Genomic DNA, 17,298 nt, shown 5'->3' with positions numbered 1-17,298 from the left:
TTGGCTAGGCCTTGGAAAGCAGCTTGACCTTGGTCGGGCACCAATCGGCACAGACTGGCCAACTCGTATCCCATGGCGGCACTATCGGGTGTCGCATTAGTCTTGCTCGTGATATGTGCCGGGGCTATGCTGGTAAGGAAAGTGTCGCATGTACCTCGCGTGGTGACAGCCGGGCAGCGATGGACGATTGCTGACAGTCAACTTGTGCTCGTATGTCCAAGTAGGGAGTCGGAGAAGGTCGGCTGTTTGTGCCACAGCTGAAGCCACGGCGGTTGAAGTTTGGGTGATCTTGGTATGACGAAGGCAGCCACATTATTGATGCTTACCACGAGCTTCATCTGGCCCGGATGTGTGTTGTACGAGGGTTGAAGCTACGAGTATCCATTTTGACTACAGAGGGTAGAGCTTATTGTGTGCCATGAGCGGCAGATCGACTCCGGCGCAGAATGGCAGCCAGCGAAGATCACAGAACCTCTCCCAAATACGGAAGGCACAGATGAACGATGCCAGACCCCAGAGCAGAAACAGCAACAATGTGCTCACTTCCTTACGAGCGACACAGATCGTGGCTTCGAAGCCGGTCTTGCCAGCCGAGCTCATCGCCACGATATTGGACTACCTACCAGTACCAGATCTCATGAGATTTGCTTTGGTGTCGAGGAGACTCAATGAAATGGTATATGATGATACACGATGGACACAGAAGCTTCGGAATATGGGCTTGTGGAATGAGAATGAAGCTAGGCAACGATTTGACGAGGCGGTGAAGAGGAAAGCAGATGCTCAGAGGGCGAAGGAGATGGATGAGGCACGGCGGACTGGCGCGAATCTGCCTGGGAGTGTCAATGGCGTAGCTGGTGGAGGTGGGAGACCGCATGCAGGTAGTGAGACGCTGTTCGATGCTGGTGTGGAGGAGGAACGGCACAGGAAGTCTATAGAGCGGGCTGCTGTGAAGCGGCGAGCAACGTTTTCAGATGGTTTCGATGAGTCGACGACCTCGCCTGGGATGTTGAAAGCTGCCTGGGATCCGTCTATCGCTTTAAATGTTCTGAAAACGTTCAAGTCCATTCGAGGAAAGGCGCGACTAGAGTTCGGTAGAGTGTATGGCGCACTGAATCCATTGTACACCGATCTAGCTCGCTGCAAAGGCCACTCGGACGCACTCGTCTTCCGCAGCTATCGAGACCCGGAGGAACAGGCGCAAATACTCGCCAACCTCAAGCGCTTTGCACAATGCGACAGTGCTCAAGGATGGCAGTCACGGGAGCAGAAGCTCGATAGCATGATCGGTGTTTTCGAGAACGCCGTCCTGCGCGAGTTCGAGCAAGGCTATGCAGCTGGTGATGTCGATGGCCGGATGCAGCGATATGCTCACGTTCTGGTGACGATCAATGGTGGGAATGCGGCGATCGATGCTTTTATCTCGAATCACCCAGTCATGGCTCGTAATATTCGCGCGGGCAATCCACTCGACTGCCTCGAAGCTGTCGCCCCTGGCCATGTCGATCTAGGTGCATCGCAAGCATTCTTTGAGAAGCTTGCAAGCATGATGGTCGAGCAAGCTGGCATTGCTGATCGTGTCTTCCCTCGAGACGTCGATATTCTGACTCCTTTTCTTACGCAATTGTGCGAGGAGATCATCGCCGACTACCTCACTGCGCTATTTGATGAAGCTCATCTTAAAGGCATCGAGACGTATGTCAAAGCTGTCTCTGGTACATTCGAGCAGTCCCTACGATTTGTCGCATCATTAGTGCCGACCAAAGCGTCGCCAAGAGACTTCCGACATGCGGCAAAAGTATCAGTGACACAATGCTACGAGAAGCATATCGATCTATACCTACTCGAAGAAATGTCAGTTTTCAGATCTAAGTCAGAGGCAGAGGTTGGACACTGGGAGAAAGAGCAGATGGACCAGGAAGCCTCGAGCGAAGCATTCTTTATGTCGAACATTAATCGACAAGCTGCCAAACGAGACTTCCTATCTTCGTTCAAGAAAGTGGTAATGATGCCTGTGAACGTGCTACCAGCGTTTCCATTGTCATCGCCTTTCGCTTCAGCGAGGCCAGCGGCAGCGGCCAACAATACTACTGCAGCCCTGGCTGGTGTCGACACTGCATATTCGCGTCCGCGGACACCAACGCTGAGCGATTCAGCTACACCTAACAGGATCTCCACTCCTGCTCCCGAGCCACCATCCACAGAACTGGCCGCGAAAGCTGCAATCATGAATTCGCGACTGGAAGGCATCAAATCTCTATTCAGCATCGAAGTAGCTCTGAACCTCACTCACTTTGCGAAGACTTCGCTTGAGCGAGCTGCGAACATGGTGCGCATGGGCGGTAAGCAGGGCGAAGAAGCTAGACAACAGTGTGAGATCATCTTCGTCACTATGCTTGGCATTCTTGGTGACCGACATATCAAGAATGGCTTTGACAAGGCAGTCGGACACCTTGGCGCATACAACCCACGACAAGTCCGAGAATTTCGAGCGAAGGCCATGGCAGGCGAAGATCTCGAAGGCGAAGCTATCGGCGTGGAACCATTGGTCACTTTTCTCGAGCTGGTCAATGTTGGGGATCTGATCCAGCAGATGGTAGACGTCTTCTACGCGCAAGAACTCGTGGCGACCAAACTCACCGATCGCGATGACTTCCTCGACCCAGCAGTCAAAGAGAAAAAGCGCTTCGAGCAAATGCTAGACGAACGTGTCGCAGCTGGTCTGAATAAAGGCATAGATGTTCTGATGGACGAAGTCGAATACATTTGTGCCTCGACCCAACAAGCTACAGACTTCAATCCAGGTATCGACAAAGCAGGCGAGAAGAACAGCAGCACCAACTCCGGCGTCGTCGACATTGGACCGAGCAACACCGCTAAGCAAGTCATTACCATGATCGGTGGCCATACCAGCATGCTAGTAGGCAGTACAGACAAGAACATGCTAGACATCTTCATGCAAGAAGTCGGGCTGCGACTCTTCGGTGTGCTGTGCAAGCACTTCAAGCGCCAACGCATTAGTGTTGATGGAGCTATCAAGATCATCTCGGATATCAACCACTACAGCGCTTTCATCTCAACGTTACGCCAGAAACCACTTATGCCGTATTTCCAGGCTTTGCGGGAGCTAGGGCAGATATACCTTGTGCAGATCGATCCGCCAGCGGCTTATTTTGGTGGTCCGAAGAATGGGAAGAGGGTTAGTGTGTTCTCTACCAAGCTCTCGAAGACCGCGATGCAAGCTAAGGAGTTGGCGGCGATTATTGCGGATACGCAACGCTATTGTGGTGTGCTTACCACGGAGGAAGTTTTCGAGTTTGCGACACGAAGGGCTGATTGGTTGGTCGTGAAGGGTGATGTCGAAGGAGCTATGTATGGTGTCGGCTGCTCTGTCATGTGATTGATGTGACCGAGTACTCAAGATCGTATCTATACTGAAGACTTCTCAACCACAGTACTCCATAGCTGGGCATCCGATAGCAGTGCCATAGTAGTTCCCGGACACATGAGCCACCTGCAGAATTGCTCCAACAATACCGCCAAGCCCTTCGCCGGCGATCATACCGGCTGCTGTCGCCTTTGAAGGTGTTAGCATCTACACTGACAGAAGCGGAACATGGCTAGTTACTCACATAACAATACATCCCAAAAGCCGCCGGATAATTTCTCTTCCAGAAATACGCAATCGTCGCTCCGGTAGCCATGGCAGTCGGGTAAGTAGTCGTATTCAAAATGAACGCGATCCCCATGCCCACCAAATTCGGCACATAGATGTGGTATTTGGCAGGCACGAAACGGTACTTCAGGAATGTCTGGACGAAACACCAGACCAAGATGACGATGGAGAAAATCCCGCTGGAGGTTGGCACAGGAAGCGAGGTGCTAGTGACGGCGACGGCGATGGCGCGATATGCTCCGACGTCTGGGATGCCGAAGCTGCATTTTTCGATCGTGATGTCGTTGATGCATGGGTAGGCTTCGCTGAAGAGGACGTACTGAGAAGGAAGTCAGTACAGTAACCTCGTCATCGAAGGGAAGGATACTCACCATGGCCACCGACATGAAGACCGAGACGATAGCTCCGCAGCATTGCGCATAGAATTGTACTCTTGGCGAAGCACGCAGCAGGTGAGTCGTCTTGAGATCACCCAACATATCTGCCGATTGCTCTGAGGCACCGAGAGCCAGTAGTCCGCCAGTGATGTTCAAGATCTGCTGATTGGCGATGGTGCCATGCCCGTGAGTAGCGCCGCCAATGACCAGCTGCGAGGCGTTACCAATCGATGTAACGGGCGTGATATTCGTCCTGCCAGTCGACTCGGCGCCGATGAAGGAGAAGAGGAAGGCGAAAACGATTGCCAGGATTGTCACGCCAACGCTCTGCTTCCATTGGACGGCCATGATGATGCATGTGAAGATGATGGACAACACGATGCCACCAGCCCACATCCAAGTTGGCACCAGCTCGTCTTTAGAGCACGGCTCCTCAATTACAGCATCTTCGTCGTACTTGAGACCGCCCTTTCGGATCTTCCTCCAGATCGGTTCAGTAAGCTGGATCATACTGGCAGTGATGGGTCGCCACTGAGCTGCTACTTCGGCAAATGCACCAGCTAGAAGCAACATCGTTCCGGGCCACACGAGCCAGTATCTTGGCGAAGGCTTGTTGACGGGATCGTCCAGCACCATGCTCATGTAGTTCATGTAGCCAGGAAACTGCTCGGGAGCTACGGCTGTACCAAATGCCCTTCCGGTCGCTACTAGAGATGGACCAACAATCCCCCATGCCAAGATTGAGCCGCCGAAGAAGGAATAAGAGGCATTGCAGCCGGCGAGGAAGCCTACGCCGATGAAGGCTGGGGTAAACTCGAAAATCCAGGACCAGTTCTCGACTCTCACCGCCGACTTCCATCCTATACTGTAGAGTGTCCAGCCCCAGTGCCAGTCCCACAACAGACCGGGAGCGTACTCGCTGACGCAGCGCCAGATGATAGCGACCGAGAAAGCGACGATCAGAGTACGAGTCTTCTTCTTAGCATTGGCCTCCGCGTTCTTACCTGTGTGTAAGGAGCGGATGGTATATGCTGCCGCTACTGCCGACGGGAAAGCCAACTTTTGCTTTAGGATGTATAGTTTGCGTAGTGGGATGGCGAAGAACATGCCGTAGTAGGCACAGGCTAGAGTGAAGGTGCACAGCTTGCCGAAATCTTCTTTGGGCGTGTTGAGAAGACCTAGCTGGTAGGCTGCTGGTATGCCGGAGGTGAAGATCAGGCCGAGAGACCCGGCCGCTGTGGCTGCGCTCTGCACGCATACGTTCTCCTTGGGTCTGAACACGGTGATTGTCAGCTGGGTGCTCGTACAATGCAGGCCCGAGCACATCCGATCGATAACATACCCGAAATATCCTCCACCACACCAAGTAGGCAATGCTCGCGACATCGGCTTGAGGATCGCGAAACCGAAAATCGATCCGAAGAGACTGGCGCCGAACGTCCATCCGGTCTTCAGACCAAGATACACATTCGACGCCGCAATCACACCGCCAAGACAGCAGCCGACGAAGACAGCCCGGAATGTGAGCTGCTGTGTCTCTTCTTCGTAATTGGGGTCGATGGGGAATTGTTCTTCGTGCGTGAACTCGTAGGTATTCTCGTCTGCTTCGTCTTCTTCGACACCGACGTCGCCCTTTTCCATGCGTACGCTCGGGTCGGAGGACGTTTTGCGGTCTAGTGAGTCTTTCTCGATCTCGATGACAGTGGCATGCTCGAGTGCGTGGCTCTCGGAGCCGATGCCCATGGCACCGCCTTGATTGCTCATGGTTGCTGATAGGGGAGAAGAGGAAGACCGTTGGTCGTGATCGTTATGAAGAGAACGGCTTCCATACCTTTCGTGACGTGAAGGGACATATATACAGATCAGCGTCTCGCAAGCCACTTACGGTGGCAAAAGATCTGGTATCTCTGTAGCTCTGTACAACGGACTACACGGCATCGATGTCGCATCACTCCCCATGCAGGACCGTAGATACCACAAACGTTGGTATCTGAATTCCCACACACTGCCATGTGCCATTGACGTGCGACCTGCCTGTTGCAGCAGTGATCGACAGGCGATCCATTGAGGATCGCAAGGAGAAAGGTTGTGAGGTGCGGATTGACGCAGCAGAGCTCATCGGCACGTATCCGGATAGCTTGATCTGACTTCAGTGGACCGGCTATCATGTCCAACAGAGCATGTCGATCGTTTGCCCGCTTGTACTGCTGATATGTACCCTCCACACCTTCCCGATCGAGACAGCTTGGCAGACAAACCTTCCTGAAGTCAGCGTGGGGTTCGCGAGCAAGAGAACACGCTCTCTGAAGGTCGTGGACACGGCAGATGTCGGGTATGTCACCATGAGGCATGTTCCACTGCTATGATCACGTGATATAATATATGTCATGCTGTCGTCTATCTGCAAATGGCGTAAGCTCAGCGCCATCATGAGCTGCCCATAGCCCATATGCAAAACGGCCGGGCCATCGCCTCTACTCCTCATCATGAACATCCCATCTCTTCCACAACAGCGGCAACCGCTCCCTCGCCTCCCGACTCAAACACATCCCCCCCTCCAACACCTTAACACCCTCGCACCCCGACAACCCCAACGCCGCCAACCCAAGATACCCATGCAACAGATCCGGCACGTCCCCGGGAAATTTCCCGAACCCGCCGAGGACAGGATGCTGCGTCTTACCCAGCATATACCTCCTCATGGCCGCATGGTCGTACAAAGTAGGTTGTTTCATGAGATGTAGCGAGGCGCCGACCCAGAAGCCATAGCAGGTATCTGCGACTTTATTCGTGCGGCCGGACATCCCGGCGCCGTCGACTAGGAGGTCGAAGATGGAGATGCCGACGCTGTGTTCCGCGGTCTGGTGGGCCGGGGTCACGGCTTTCTGTTGGATCTTGGCGATTTTGCCCACGCCGGGTTTCTGGCTCGGATCGTTGTCCGTGGTGTCATCAGGGGCGGTAAATTCCGAGTCGATGCCAGCGTCCGGGTCTGTGAGTTCGGTTTGACGGTAGGCTAGCCAGGAGATGACTGCTGATGGATTTGTGGGGGCGGTCGCTACGGAACGCTTGGAATGCGCGTGGTCGCCAACTTCGAGGCGGTCGATGAAGGCGAGTGCACCGAGTGAGCAGAATGTATAGCCTGCGTGTGGTTCGTGGAAGCCAAGATCTGCTATGCCGCCGTCATATGCCTGCGAACCATTAGAACTTGCCGCTTGGCGAAGGCGCAGGGGAGAGTCGTCAGAGTACCTACTTCAGCCAACTGCACACATTTCACGAACGAATCCACATCAATATCCCCTACACTCCGCCCCTCGATCTCGAGCGGACCACTCATCGTCCCTCTCAGGATAAATCTGATCCCAGTAGCACAATACCCAAACCGCGGATCCATCCCCCCCTCCACCACTCCATTCACGCAAGTCTCCCCAAAACTCCCATCCCCCCTCTGCATGCGTGGCAACCACTCCAAACACCCCCTCCGCCTCACCCTCGAAAAATCATCCTTCAACAGCAACAGACTCGCCAACGCAAAGTACGTCGCGGGGATATTAGCAGGATCCCACATCGCATTGTCTTTGCTCGCCCGCACGCCAAAGTCCGTGCCGGGCCACATCCGGAACCCTCCATCCGGGTGTTGACAGTGGTAGATCCAGTTGATATGGTCTTCGCGTTCCTCCTTCGACGGCACCGATTCCAGGACGCCGAGGAGGTCGAGGGCGGAGATGATGAAGAAGGCGAGGTAGAGTCTATTGCTGTCGTTGCTGGTATATTGGTGCGGGAGCAGAGTTTTGAGGCAGCGGGTCCAGTATTTTATGTGGCGGGCCTGTATTATATATCTCATCAACATTATCGTTCGTTGCTCGAGGGGGAACAATACTTTGAAAGCGATATATTTCCTACCTTGTCAAGCCTGGGCTCCTCACTAGCGCCATTCTCGCTCAAAATCGCCATAGGCTCGGCCAGGGCTGCAGCGCTGTATAGACGGTTCGTGACGGTGCGGCACGCCCATTGGGACCGGCCCACTCAGCTCGCAGGATATCGAATGGAAAAAGACTTGCAAGATACGTGTACGGGAAGGAGATGTTCATGGGATATGGACGGTCTTATTGCCACAGACGACACATGATTTTCGTGCGACGGAGGCGTGGTGGAGTTCTAGGGTTCGGACCGGCGGCATTTGAAATTCCGATGACGCTCTGGATGTGGCGGTGCGTGGAAGGGAAGGCACGGCGTCGAAAACAATCCATATCGCAAGATAGATCATATAATAACCACTGGCGGCAAGCTAGAGAGCCAGTACAGTAGGATATGATCACGCAGTTAAGAACAGTGGTACGGTATACACCAAGGACTTTCCCAGCGAGATATAAACATGCCATAACTCACATTCATCGGGAGCATGGTGCATTATCTGTACAAGGAATACACTAAGCCCAAGACTTGCCACCCAAGATCATCTCCAAGATCGTCCAAACTAAGCCCAAGAGAAACTTCCAAAAAAATCATTACCTCATATCCTACAGTGCACCCCTCACCATCCCATGCCACACCAACCCTCATGCCATCAAAGTCACTCCACAATCCTCAACTCCCCCTTCCGCCGCCTCGCAAACGTATCCTTCCAATCCTCCCACAACCGCTCCAACTCCCTTACATACTCCTCATGAATACGATCCACCTCCCTCGGATCCGGCGTCTTGCTCTGCTGAATCCTAATAGGCTTCCCCACGACGATATTGATAGGACGACGGTAAGGCATGAGTCCTATATCGTAGTTGAAGACGCCTGTAACGTACGAAGAAAATATAGGTCAGCAAGGTGGCGTCAGGAGAAATGGGGGACAAAGTAGGAGACCCAAGCATACCCCTAGCATGAAACAACGGCACCGTAAACCCCAACAATTTCTTTACCCCCATCTGCCCCCTATGCACCCATGGATGCTCCCCCGCCTCAACCTGATCATAAAGATCATTCTCCCCAAAAGCCAAAACCGGCACCAAATCCGCCCCCGTGCGCACCGCCAACTTCACAAACCCCTTCCTCCGCTTCAACACCAACCGCAAAGTCCCGGGCTTCGCATCCAGTGACTCCCTCGCACCGCCCACGACGATGGTGATGGCGCGGCCCATTCCTTCGTTGTTGGGGCCGCCGCGGGATAGGATATTTTCGCAGCTTTCGCGCGAGACGGAGGCGAGGCCCATGCGGAGTGCGTAGTCGCGGTAGACGGGGATGCGGAAGTTGGAGTCGAGGGTCAGGAGGGTGTTCGTGATGCCCGGGAACAATTGGCCGAACCCCAGGGCCTCGGTGGCGAAAGCGGCGAAGGCGCCGTGGGAAATGATGCCGTGGGGATGATAGCCGAAAATGTATTTCCGGCCGGGTTCAAGCACTTGACTCCTATGTAGGCGCGCGGGGAAGTACCCGGCGAAAAGCGACCAGATTTTGGATCTTCGAAACCATTCGGAGCGTTGGGAGAGTGCGCCGTCGGTGCTGGCTCTACTTAGTAAGCAGTACAGGAGGTACGGGACTAGCAGGGGCCAGAGGAGCGGGATGGTGCAGGCGAGGAAGAATAAGGCGAGGCCGCCAGCTATGCTGAGGGTGTGGAGGAGTATCATCATGGTTTGTAATCTTCGTTGTAGGGGCACGTTGAGCGGGGCCCAGCGGATGGCGGAGGTGGACCAGCCGGCGCCGGCGTGGCGGCCGGAGGTGAAGTTTGTGTTGCGGTCGGAGTGGCATTGGAGGGGGTTGGGTGCGTTGGGTTTGGTGAGGGCGGTTGTGGTTGTCGAGTTGGAGTCGGGGTTCGTGGTTGGTGGTTCGGAAGTCGTGGATTTGTTCTCCCTTTGCGAGAGGCTGAGGTCGTAGTTCTCTGCTTCGGGTTTGATGGAGGCGAGGTTCGTGCCGCCGGCGGAGCGGAGGTTTTCGTAGATCAGATCGCCTGGATTGCCGTTGGCTTCATCTGCGGACAGGGTTGTGGTTGTGTTGGTATTGGCATCGGTGTTGGAGGAGGAGACGGGCTGGTGGCTTGTTCCATCCTGGGCTGAAACATCCTTCTCGCCCGTAGCATTGGGACTCAGGGATGTAGCACCACTTTCGCCGGTCTCAAGTCCATTTCGCGATGAACCACCATTCTCGCCACCGGCATCATCATTATTCAACCCCCCAGCCCTCCCCTCACCCCCACCACTCCCCGTATCCGGCGTGGAAAACACCGGCTCCAGAGAAGCATTCCAGTCCCCTCGCGCGCCCCGAACAGGTGTATGTGGCTCCTCCTGCAAACGAGACGGTTCACGCTCATGCTCCTGCTTCTGCTGTTTCGCCGCCATCCCATTCAGCGAACGCGACGAAACCCGCTTATGTGCCTTGCGGACCGGACTCCTCGGACTTTCATCTTCACCCACTGCTTCGTAGGTTCCCGATTCTGGGGTGCGGGTGTGGGTGGGCGTGTTGGCTAGGGCGTGTTTGGCTACGAAGCCGGACGCTGCTGCTGCTGCTGCTGCTGCTGTGGTACTGTTGGTGATGCCGTTGCCGATGCTGTGCGGACTACTATAGGGACTCCCGTTCGTCTTCACCCCCAACCCGGACTCCTCCCCCGTAGCCCCATGCCCATAAGCAGGAACCTCTCTCACCGCCCCTTCCGGCACTCCATTCCCATCCCCACCCACAACCGCATTCCCCTCCTCACCAGCCGCAAGCGCATGTTCTCTAACAGCCTCCAAATGAGAACCCGAGCTCGCATGACTGACCCTCCTGTATTCATTCCCATTCCCACTCCCCGTCGGACTCTCCCCCCTCTCCTCCAACCTGCCCTTCACGTGCCGCAACCCTGGACTCGCACTCCCCGCCCGCTCCACCTCATCCATCATCTCGCCCAACGGCCTCGGCTCGGACGTCTGTCGCACGTGTCCCGGGGGGCCATTGAGGCCTAGGAGGGAGCTTTGGCGGGAGGAGGAGCGGGGTGGGGATTCTTTGATGCTGTCTTCGTCGATCTCGTTGCCGAATTTCTTGATCGAGGTTGGAGTGTTGGGTTCGACGGCAGCATCGGCATAACTCTTCGCCTCCAGACCCTCGTCCTCCCTGGTCTGCGGATCTGCTGGCTCGGGGTTCAAGCTCATGATGCCTGATTTGGGACGGATCAGGCCGTGGTTGGTCTTGTCGCGGATGCGGAGGGAGGGGGGGCGGAAGCGGTCGCCGTTGACGATCATTTGTTGGGCGTAGAGACTTGCGTCCATGTGGTATTGTTAGAAGTAGTGATGATAATGGAGGTGAAGGAGTGCATGGCGGTGGCAGGTGGGTCTGGCACGTGAAGATGGGGCACGGGGGTGGTTGAGATACGGTAAATTGGGAGAGCGGGTGGTGAATAGAGTTCGGCGGTGGATGGATCATTGGGAGATTCCAGGTTCGCGGGACGCGTGATGGCGTCAGAGCTCTTGGATTGGGTTTTGATACTTGAGGAGAAGGGTGAGTGAAGGAAGTCGTGGTGTGGTGCTTTGTTCTAGCATTATCATGTGACCCACGACGAAAGGCGATATGAGTATGAGTAAGGACGTATTAGGATAATCGAGATACATGCGCAGCGCAGCGCATCTCACACTATATAGACACATGAGCAGCGCTCGTCAATCACCGCATGAGTCACACAACCACAACACCATGATCAGGCGGAAGGAAGACCAGAATGTCCCGACGAGGACAAGGCTGAGCAACAACCACATTACAACCACACAACCATCACCAGCATACAAAACATAACAGAATGCCCAAACTAAAGAACCCCCTCCTCCGCCGCAAATCCTCCTCTTCCTCCCCCTTCTCCTCCCTCCCCCGCAAAAACCCCTCCATCTCCCGCTCCTCCAGCAGCAGCACCTTAGCCAAAGACTCCTGCACAGCAACAGCACAAGACCGTCTCAGCGACACCGGCATCCCGCCCTCCCTGTCTCCTCGCGGCGTAAACCAAGACGTCCTAACCCTGATGAAATATATCCAAGAAAACACCTGGAACCCCATCCCCTTAGTCTCGGGAATGGGAAGCGAAAGAATCAGCGAAACCCTCCGTTTCCGCTCCAGTCTGCCTCCGATAGTCAGTACGGCACATCTCTTCGCTTTAAGTGTTAGCCCTACAGAGATTGAAAGGGAGATGGCGGGCTTGATACAGGCCGGTGTTCTCCGGAAAATTGTTATCCCTGGTCGGGGGAAGGGCGGAGGGGTGGTGGGGGAGGGTGTAGTCTTAGTTGAGGAATGGAAGGAGTTGGTCAGATCCTGTGCGGGTTTGAGCGAGGGGGTGAAGATGGAGTATTTGAGGCTGATGGAGGAGGCGCCGACGGGATGCGCGACGACTTCTGTTAGGACGTTGAAGGGGGAGGAGGTGAGGGAGTTGGTACAGGCCGGGTTTTTAACGAATCCTTCTGCGTCGGCTGGTCTGTCTAGTCCTATGGATCTCTTCGCCTCGCCTTCTTCGTCTTCGGGGCTGCTGAATGCGGGCTATACAGCACCTTCGGGGTCCCTAGCAGCAATAGGTGGAGCCGGCGCCGTGCATGACAAGGGCGGGGGCGGCAGTACCCTCGCCACGCAACCCCATCGCCCAAACCACACGGGTGTGACACAACCCATGACTTTCTCCCTCCCCAACACTGGCCCTTACCTCCGCCTCCTCACCTCCTCCCGCTCCCACCTCTTAACCCTCCTCAAACAGTTATCGCCTCGGCATAGAGAATGTACAGTAGATGTGTTAAGGGAGAAATGGGAGGGGAATGTGCTGGGGGATGCGGTTAGTGTGGCTAAGAGGGGGAGGGGGGAGTGGAGGGGGGTTTTACCTGGGAAGACGAGGGCGTGGAGGGAGTTTTGGGGGGTTAGATTTGGGTGGGTTTGGGAGGAGGGGGTGGGTGGGGGGGTAGTGGAGGTTTTTGAGACGGGGGTTGGGGGGTGGGGGGTTAGGGGGAGGTGAGAGGTGGTTTTGGGAGTGATTGGTGGTCGAGGTGGTTTGGCCTGATATAGGCTGACGCTCGATCGATTGCTTGATGACACGATGAGCCCATTGATTGGGAGGCTTGAGCTCGTGGCTAACTTTGGGAACGCCTGCCCAAGCGCTCACGACCAAACAGAACGCCAAACTCTGGTAAATTCGTTCAATCGTTACAGGGAAAAAGATGCTGATGCTTGTCATTCGCTTGATGCCGAGCCCCGTTACAACAAAAAACTCGGAAATGCAACATCGGTGACCAGCCATGCCTTTGAGAGACAGCCACGGACATCACTCCTTCCGATACCCACACCTTCCACCTTGCACAAACTGCCAACCTGGCATCTCCCCTCCGATCAACCAACAGGATGATGATCCTCCTCTCTCCAATGCCAAGCCCGACCGAGCAGCAAGGCTCGACGACTCAATCATCGTTCTTCACCTGCAGGAACCAGATTAGGAGACCACTCCCACTCCGGCGCATCCTCGATACGAAACAAGAACAGCAACTTCGAATTCTCCACCCGGTCGTCGAAGAACAGGATGATGCTCGTGATCCGCTTCACCCCCCACAACTCCTTCTGCCTATACAGCAACATCGCCGCATCCTGCCCGATAGGACTCCCCCACCACCGCCCGCCCCTCCCGACTACCCGCTGCCACCGTCATGCGTGCATCCCACTTACCCAAAACCCGTCTCGGGTTCGTCTGACCCTCCTTCTGTCTCGTCTCAGCCATCGAGTTCAGGATCTCCTGCACCAGGCCCTGCATCCATTCTTCATCATCGACATCGAGCCGGAAGATCCATCGGATTCGGGGCTTGTATGTGTACAGGTCTAAGGTTTCCCTACTGCTGGGTGGGCTTCCGACGAGGCGGCGCATTGTTCAGTACGGTTATGATGTCCCAGGCTTCGAGTGGAGGCGCGGCCGGAGTCGAAGCGCCGAGGATAGAGTTCTGGCGGACTGTATCTTCCGGGCTGATTTGCCGGCCGTTTCGGATGATGGTGCCTTCGGTGGGGTTGAGGACGAAGGTGGAAGGGGCGTGGGTTGGCTGATGGGCGCGGGTGACAGGTTGAGTCAGCAGAGGGACCGGGAAGGGGACAGAAATGGAGCGTTCCGCGTTCGTTTGCCGCGTCTTTTTGGTGGGGGTTGGGGAGGGGGATTAGTGGACTTACGAGGTGGTTTTGCCCATTCATCTCATAAGATTGGTCATGTCTGCATTCGATCGCGTGGAAGCGCCCAGCTTCGGGATTAGTGGGATGCTCTTCTTTCGTCACAATGAGGGAGAGGCCTAAGCCCGCTAGTGCACTCTGGACTGGAACGCGGCTGCTCCTGTCGAAGTTACGCACGCGTGGGTCGGTGCTGCAGGTCCAGCCGTTGTCGCTTAGTGCTGCTGGATCGACCCGGTGGGTCGCGATTGAGTAGCCTGCAGGTTGACGGCCAGCCTTTTTGAGCAGGGCGTCGGCGTGCTCGGTGGTGGAGGTCTGTAGGGCTAGCGACATGGCACCTTCTCTTTCCGTGGAGGCGATGGTCAGAGGCTCGGTGGGAGGTGCTCGTGCATGGATATCTGGTTTGCCCTGGGTGTCGGCAATGACTTCATTATTGTCATGAAGCATGGCACTGTGGTTAGCAGACACATCCCACGCATTCTGCGCCGATTGCCGAGGATCTGGAACGCGCTGCAGTAGTTTCTGTCTACTGAGAAGAACGAGTGCAGCGGCTAAGACCAGTGCCGTCAGCACTGCGAACCTTGCTCGATACGGGGGAGCTGGCATCATGGTGTGCATGCCAGAGTTGAGGAGAGTAAGAATCTGAGGTGTGAGGCTGCAAGGTGCGAGGGTGATCACCGCACGTACCACGTCGATGCATGCCGCTGCTTGTGAAGGTCCGGTGACAGCATATGGTGTTCACGGCCTCCGGTGCGCATGCTCTCACGATAGGGTCTTCGAGTGTTCGCGGAAGCAGAACAAGGTCTTCACACGATCACATCCCATGGCAGAATTGTCACACGCAGCATGCAGGTCAAATCTGGGTGTCGGGAGAAGATGTTGGCAGGTGTGGTGGAAAGGTTTCTATTTGAGCTGTTTCACGAAGGAATCAGAAGATGAGAAGAATAGCGGATGATGGAGGATACCGAGAAATAAGCTACAGCTGACCTCAAGAACTACCGATTTGTACCTAATCTATAACTTCTAAGCCAACCCCCAAGAACAAGGCCTTTCCATATCACCGCACCCGCATTGGACCACAGAAAGAAACGCCGGACACCAGCCATTCCCTAGATGAGACATCAATCGACAGGACCAGTCATCGGCTGATCCACACTCTCAACTTCAAAGAGAAAAGCAACTCTCGGCTGGGTCCTATGATCATCATTAAACATCGTCACAATCTTAACCCGTTTCACACCAAACCACTCCTTATGCGAAATCAACAACATCGACACCGAAAGTCCCACCGTACTTCCCACGATCGTCCGGCCCGCTCGACTATCAGCTTTGAAGTTTAGCCTGCTCGACCATCTGCCAAACTTGGCTGGCTTGGCGTTCTTGAGCGCTTGTTTGACAATGGCTGGCATGGGGGCGAAGTCGGCGTCGATGCGGAAGATGTAGGTCAGTTTCAGCTTACCAGTGGTCTGGTTTTTGTTGTCGGTAGAGTTCCCAGCCAGATCGTGCAGGTTGAGGCCGACGATATCGCTCCAGACGCCCAGCGGAGTTAGCTTCGTCTTCGGCCCGTACTTTATCGCCAGCGCTAGCAGGACGTAGCGCTTGCGGTTTGCCATACTATTCCTTCAGCAGATGTGGGCTGGAAGATAAATCGTTGTTCTCCCTTAAAGGACTTGCATGGAAGCTGTGCTAACGGGCTTTATACCACAGTGATGTTTGTGATGCGCTGGCTATGGCCTTTGTAGGACAGCGCAGTAATGCATGAGACGTACTGTCCCGAGCAGGCGTGAGAAGGGAAGAAGCTTGTGTGTCTCATGCATTACTGCGAGCCACATGGAAGTAGTACGGGACTAACAAAATCAGCTACTGCAAAGTGGGCATAAGGAGTGTAGTCTCGTATGGATTTGAGAAACCCAAGTGGTTGTCCAAAGCTCGTAGCAGTCCGAGCCGGCAGGCCTCATGGCTGACAAGGGTCGATCGTTGTAGATGTCTATTGTCCCCAGGTATCGGCATCATGCCAGGCAGAGAGATAGAGAGAAGTGATGGCTGATGCTCGTTGTCACACTCGCGGCGTATATCTGGAGGAGCTTCAATCATTTCTGCAGTCGTCTTGCTGTCCCACCTGACAAGGCCGCCTCTCGGGCAGGACTATGGCACCAGTCGTGTGCATCATCAAATCCCCTGCCTACCTTGTGAGACTGTCACCATGTTCTAGAGGTCTGCTTGTATCAATCAGCAATTGTGATATGAAGTAAGACTGTAGGTAGGGAAAAGAAATAAAGACGATTGCGACCAAAGATCCATGAATTGGCAGAACTTCACTTGACCTCGGCTGCCTTCTCGCGCGCGTCTGCACGTCCTTTCGACGGCATGTCTTCCTAATGATACGACCGGTCTATGTACCATAGAAATATAATACATCGAGCATAATTCACTCGCCTCTCCCACTCATCCATTCATCAGACTTCCATCATGCCAGACAAGTCCGTGACCAAAACCGCCACCTGCCTCTGCGGCTCAGTATCCTTCACAACCACCGGCATCGACAAAGGAACCGTCATCTGCCATTGCTCAAACTGCCAGAGATACTCAGGAAGCCCCTTCATGCACAATACTCGACTCGTGAACTCGGAGACTACGTTCCAGAAAGGCCAAGACGTGATCAAGAAGTACGAGGACCGTGATACGAAGAATGGGAATTTGCTTGAGAGATGGTTTTGCTCGAATTGTGTACGTGCTGTCTACCATGATGGTCACTTTGATTCTACACGCCTCTGACTGTTGGTCTGCAGGGCTCGCCGATGATGTTCAAGAGCCCGACGGGGTCGGCGGGTTTCATTGGATTGCAGTCTGGAACGCTGCAGGAGCGTGAGAAGCCCTTTCGCGAATTGTATGGCGAGAACAAACATGCCTGGTTGGGTGACTTGGTCGGCAAGGCTAAGCTGTAGCAATGTTTTTGCTAAAGTTGTTGCCATCAAATGTGCAAAGGGCAGACAATGCTCGCATTCAGGTTTGGGCTCCAATTTCTTGTCGTACGGTAGTGACTGAAGCACATCTTGACTCAAGCCAGGCCAATGCAATCGGGCTGCCTCTGATGGAAAGCTTTGATTGTTCTGCAGTTTGATC

At 54.7% G+C, this 17,298-nt stretch overlaps 8 protein-coding genes across 8 annotated transcripts; 3 read left to right on the top strand and 5 right to left on the bottom strand.

Moving 5' to 3' along the window:
- Positions 1–418: 418 nt before the first annotated feature.
- RCY1 (F-box protein: endocytic membrane traffic, recycling ReCYcling 1) lies at positions 419–3,400 on the top strand (the record flags this gene model as incomplete). Its single annotated transcript, XM_064836768.1, has 1 exon — positions 419–3,400. The coding sequence occupies one exon, from the start codon at positions 419–421 to the stop codon at positions 3,398–3,400; it is 2,982 nt and encodes a 993-aa protein (XP_064695401.1).
- Positions 3,401–3,445: 45 nt separating this feature from the next.
- Positions 3,446–5,817, bottom strand: LTS14_004065 (uncharacterized protein; the record flags this gene model as incomplete). Its single annotated transcript, XM_064836767.1, has 4 exons — positions 3,446–3,577; positions 3,633–3,995; positions 4,048–5,326; positions 5,396–5,817. The coding sequence occupies 4 exons, from the start codon at positions 5,815–5,817 to the stop codon at positions 3,446–3,448; spliced, it is 2,196 nt and encodes a 731-aa protein (XP_064695400.1).
- A 710-nt stretch (positions 5,818–6,527) lies between these two features.
- CDC43 (geranylgeranyl transferase type-1 subunit beta) lies at positions 6,528–8,004 on the bottom strand (the record flags this gene model as incomplete). The annotated part of the gene is made up of 3 exons (XM_064836766.1): positions 6,528–7,241; positions 7,304–7,876; positions 7,954–8,004. The coding sequence occupies 3 exons, from the start codon at positions 8,002–8,004 to the stop codon at positions 6,528–6,530; spliced, it is 1,338 nt and encodes a 445-aa protein (XP_064695399.1).
- Positions 8,005–8,623: 619 nt separating this feature from the next.
- Positions 8,624–11,279, bottom strand: DGA1 (diacylglycerol O-acyltransferase 1; the record flags this gene model as incomplete). The annotated part of the gene is made up of 2 exons (XM_064836765.1): positions 8,624–8,838; positions 8,918–11,279. The coding sequence occupies 2 exons, from the start codon at positions 11,277–11,279 to the stop codon at positions 8,624–8,626; spliced, it is 2,577 nt and encodes an 858-aa protein (XP_064695398.1).
- A 524-nt stretch (positions 11,280–11,803) lies between these two features.
- LTS14_004062 (uncharacterized protein) lies at positions 11,804–12,756 on the top strand (the record flags this gene model as incomplete). The annotated part of the gene is made up of 2 exons (XM_064836764.1): positions 11,804–12,641; positions 12,740–12,756. 2 exons carry the CDS (start codon positions 11,804–11,806, stop codon positions 12,754–12,756), a joined length of 855 nt encoding a protein of 284 aa, XP_064695397.1.
- Positions 12,757–13,853: 1,097 nt separating this feature from the next.
- LTS14_004061 (uncharacterized protein) lies at positions 13,854–14,781 on the bottom strand (the record flags this gene model as incomplete). The annotated part of the gene is made up of 2 exons (XM_064836763.1): positions 13,854–14,057; positions 14,182–14,781. The coding sequence occupies 2 exons, from the start codon at positions 14,779–14,781 to the stop codon at positions 13,854–13,856; spliced, it is 804 nt and encodes a 267-aa protein (XP_064695396.1).
- Positions 14,782–15,296: 515 nt separating this feature from the next.
- Positions 15,297–15,788, bottom strand: LTS14_004060 (uncharacterized protein; the record flags this gene model as incomplete). The annotated part of the gene is made up of 1 exon (XM_064836762.1): positions 15,297–15,788. The coding sequence occupies one exon, from the start codon at positions 15,786–15,788 to the stop codon at positions 15,297–15,299; it is 492 nt and encodes a 163-aa protein (XP_064695395.1).
- An 856-nt stretch (positions 15,789–16,644) lies between these two features.
- Positions 16,645–17,120, top strand: LTS14_004059 (uncharacterized protein; the record flags this gene model as incomplete). Its single annotated transcript, XM_064836761.1, has 2 exons — positions 16,645–16,902; positions 16,965–17,120. The coding sequence occupies 2 exons, from the start codon at positions 16,645–16,647 to the stop codon at positions 17,118–17,120; spliced, it is 414 nt and encodes a 137-aa protein (XP_064695394.1).
- Positions 17,121–17,298: the final 178 nt, after the last annotated feature.

The sequence above is a fragment of the Recurvomyces mirabilis genome (genome assembly GCF_035927965.1).
Source record: "Recurvomyces mirabilis strain CCFEE 5264 chromosome Unknown scaffold_9, whole genome shotgun sequence".
NCBI classification, from domain to species: Eukaryota; Fungi; Ascomycota; class Dothideomycetes; order Mycosphaerellales; family Teratosphaeriaceae; genus Recurvomyces; species Recurvomyces mirabilis.
The sequence above is the reverse complement of the archived record's forward strand: the minus strand, read 5'-3'. Positions and strand labels throughout refer to the sequence as shown.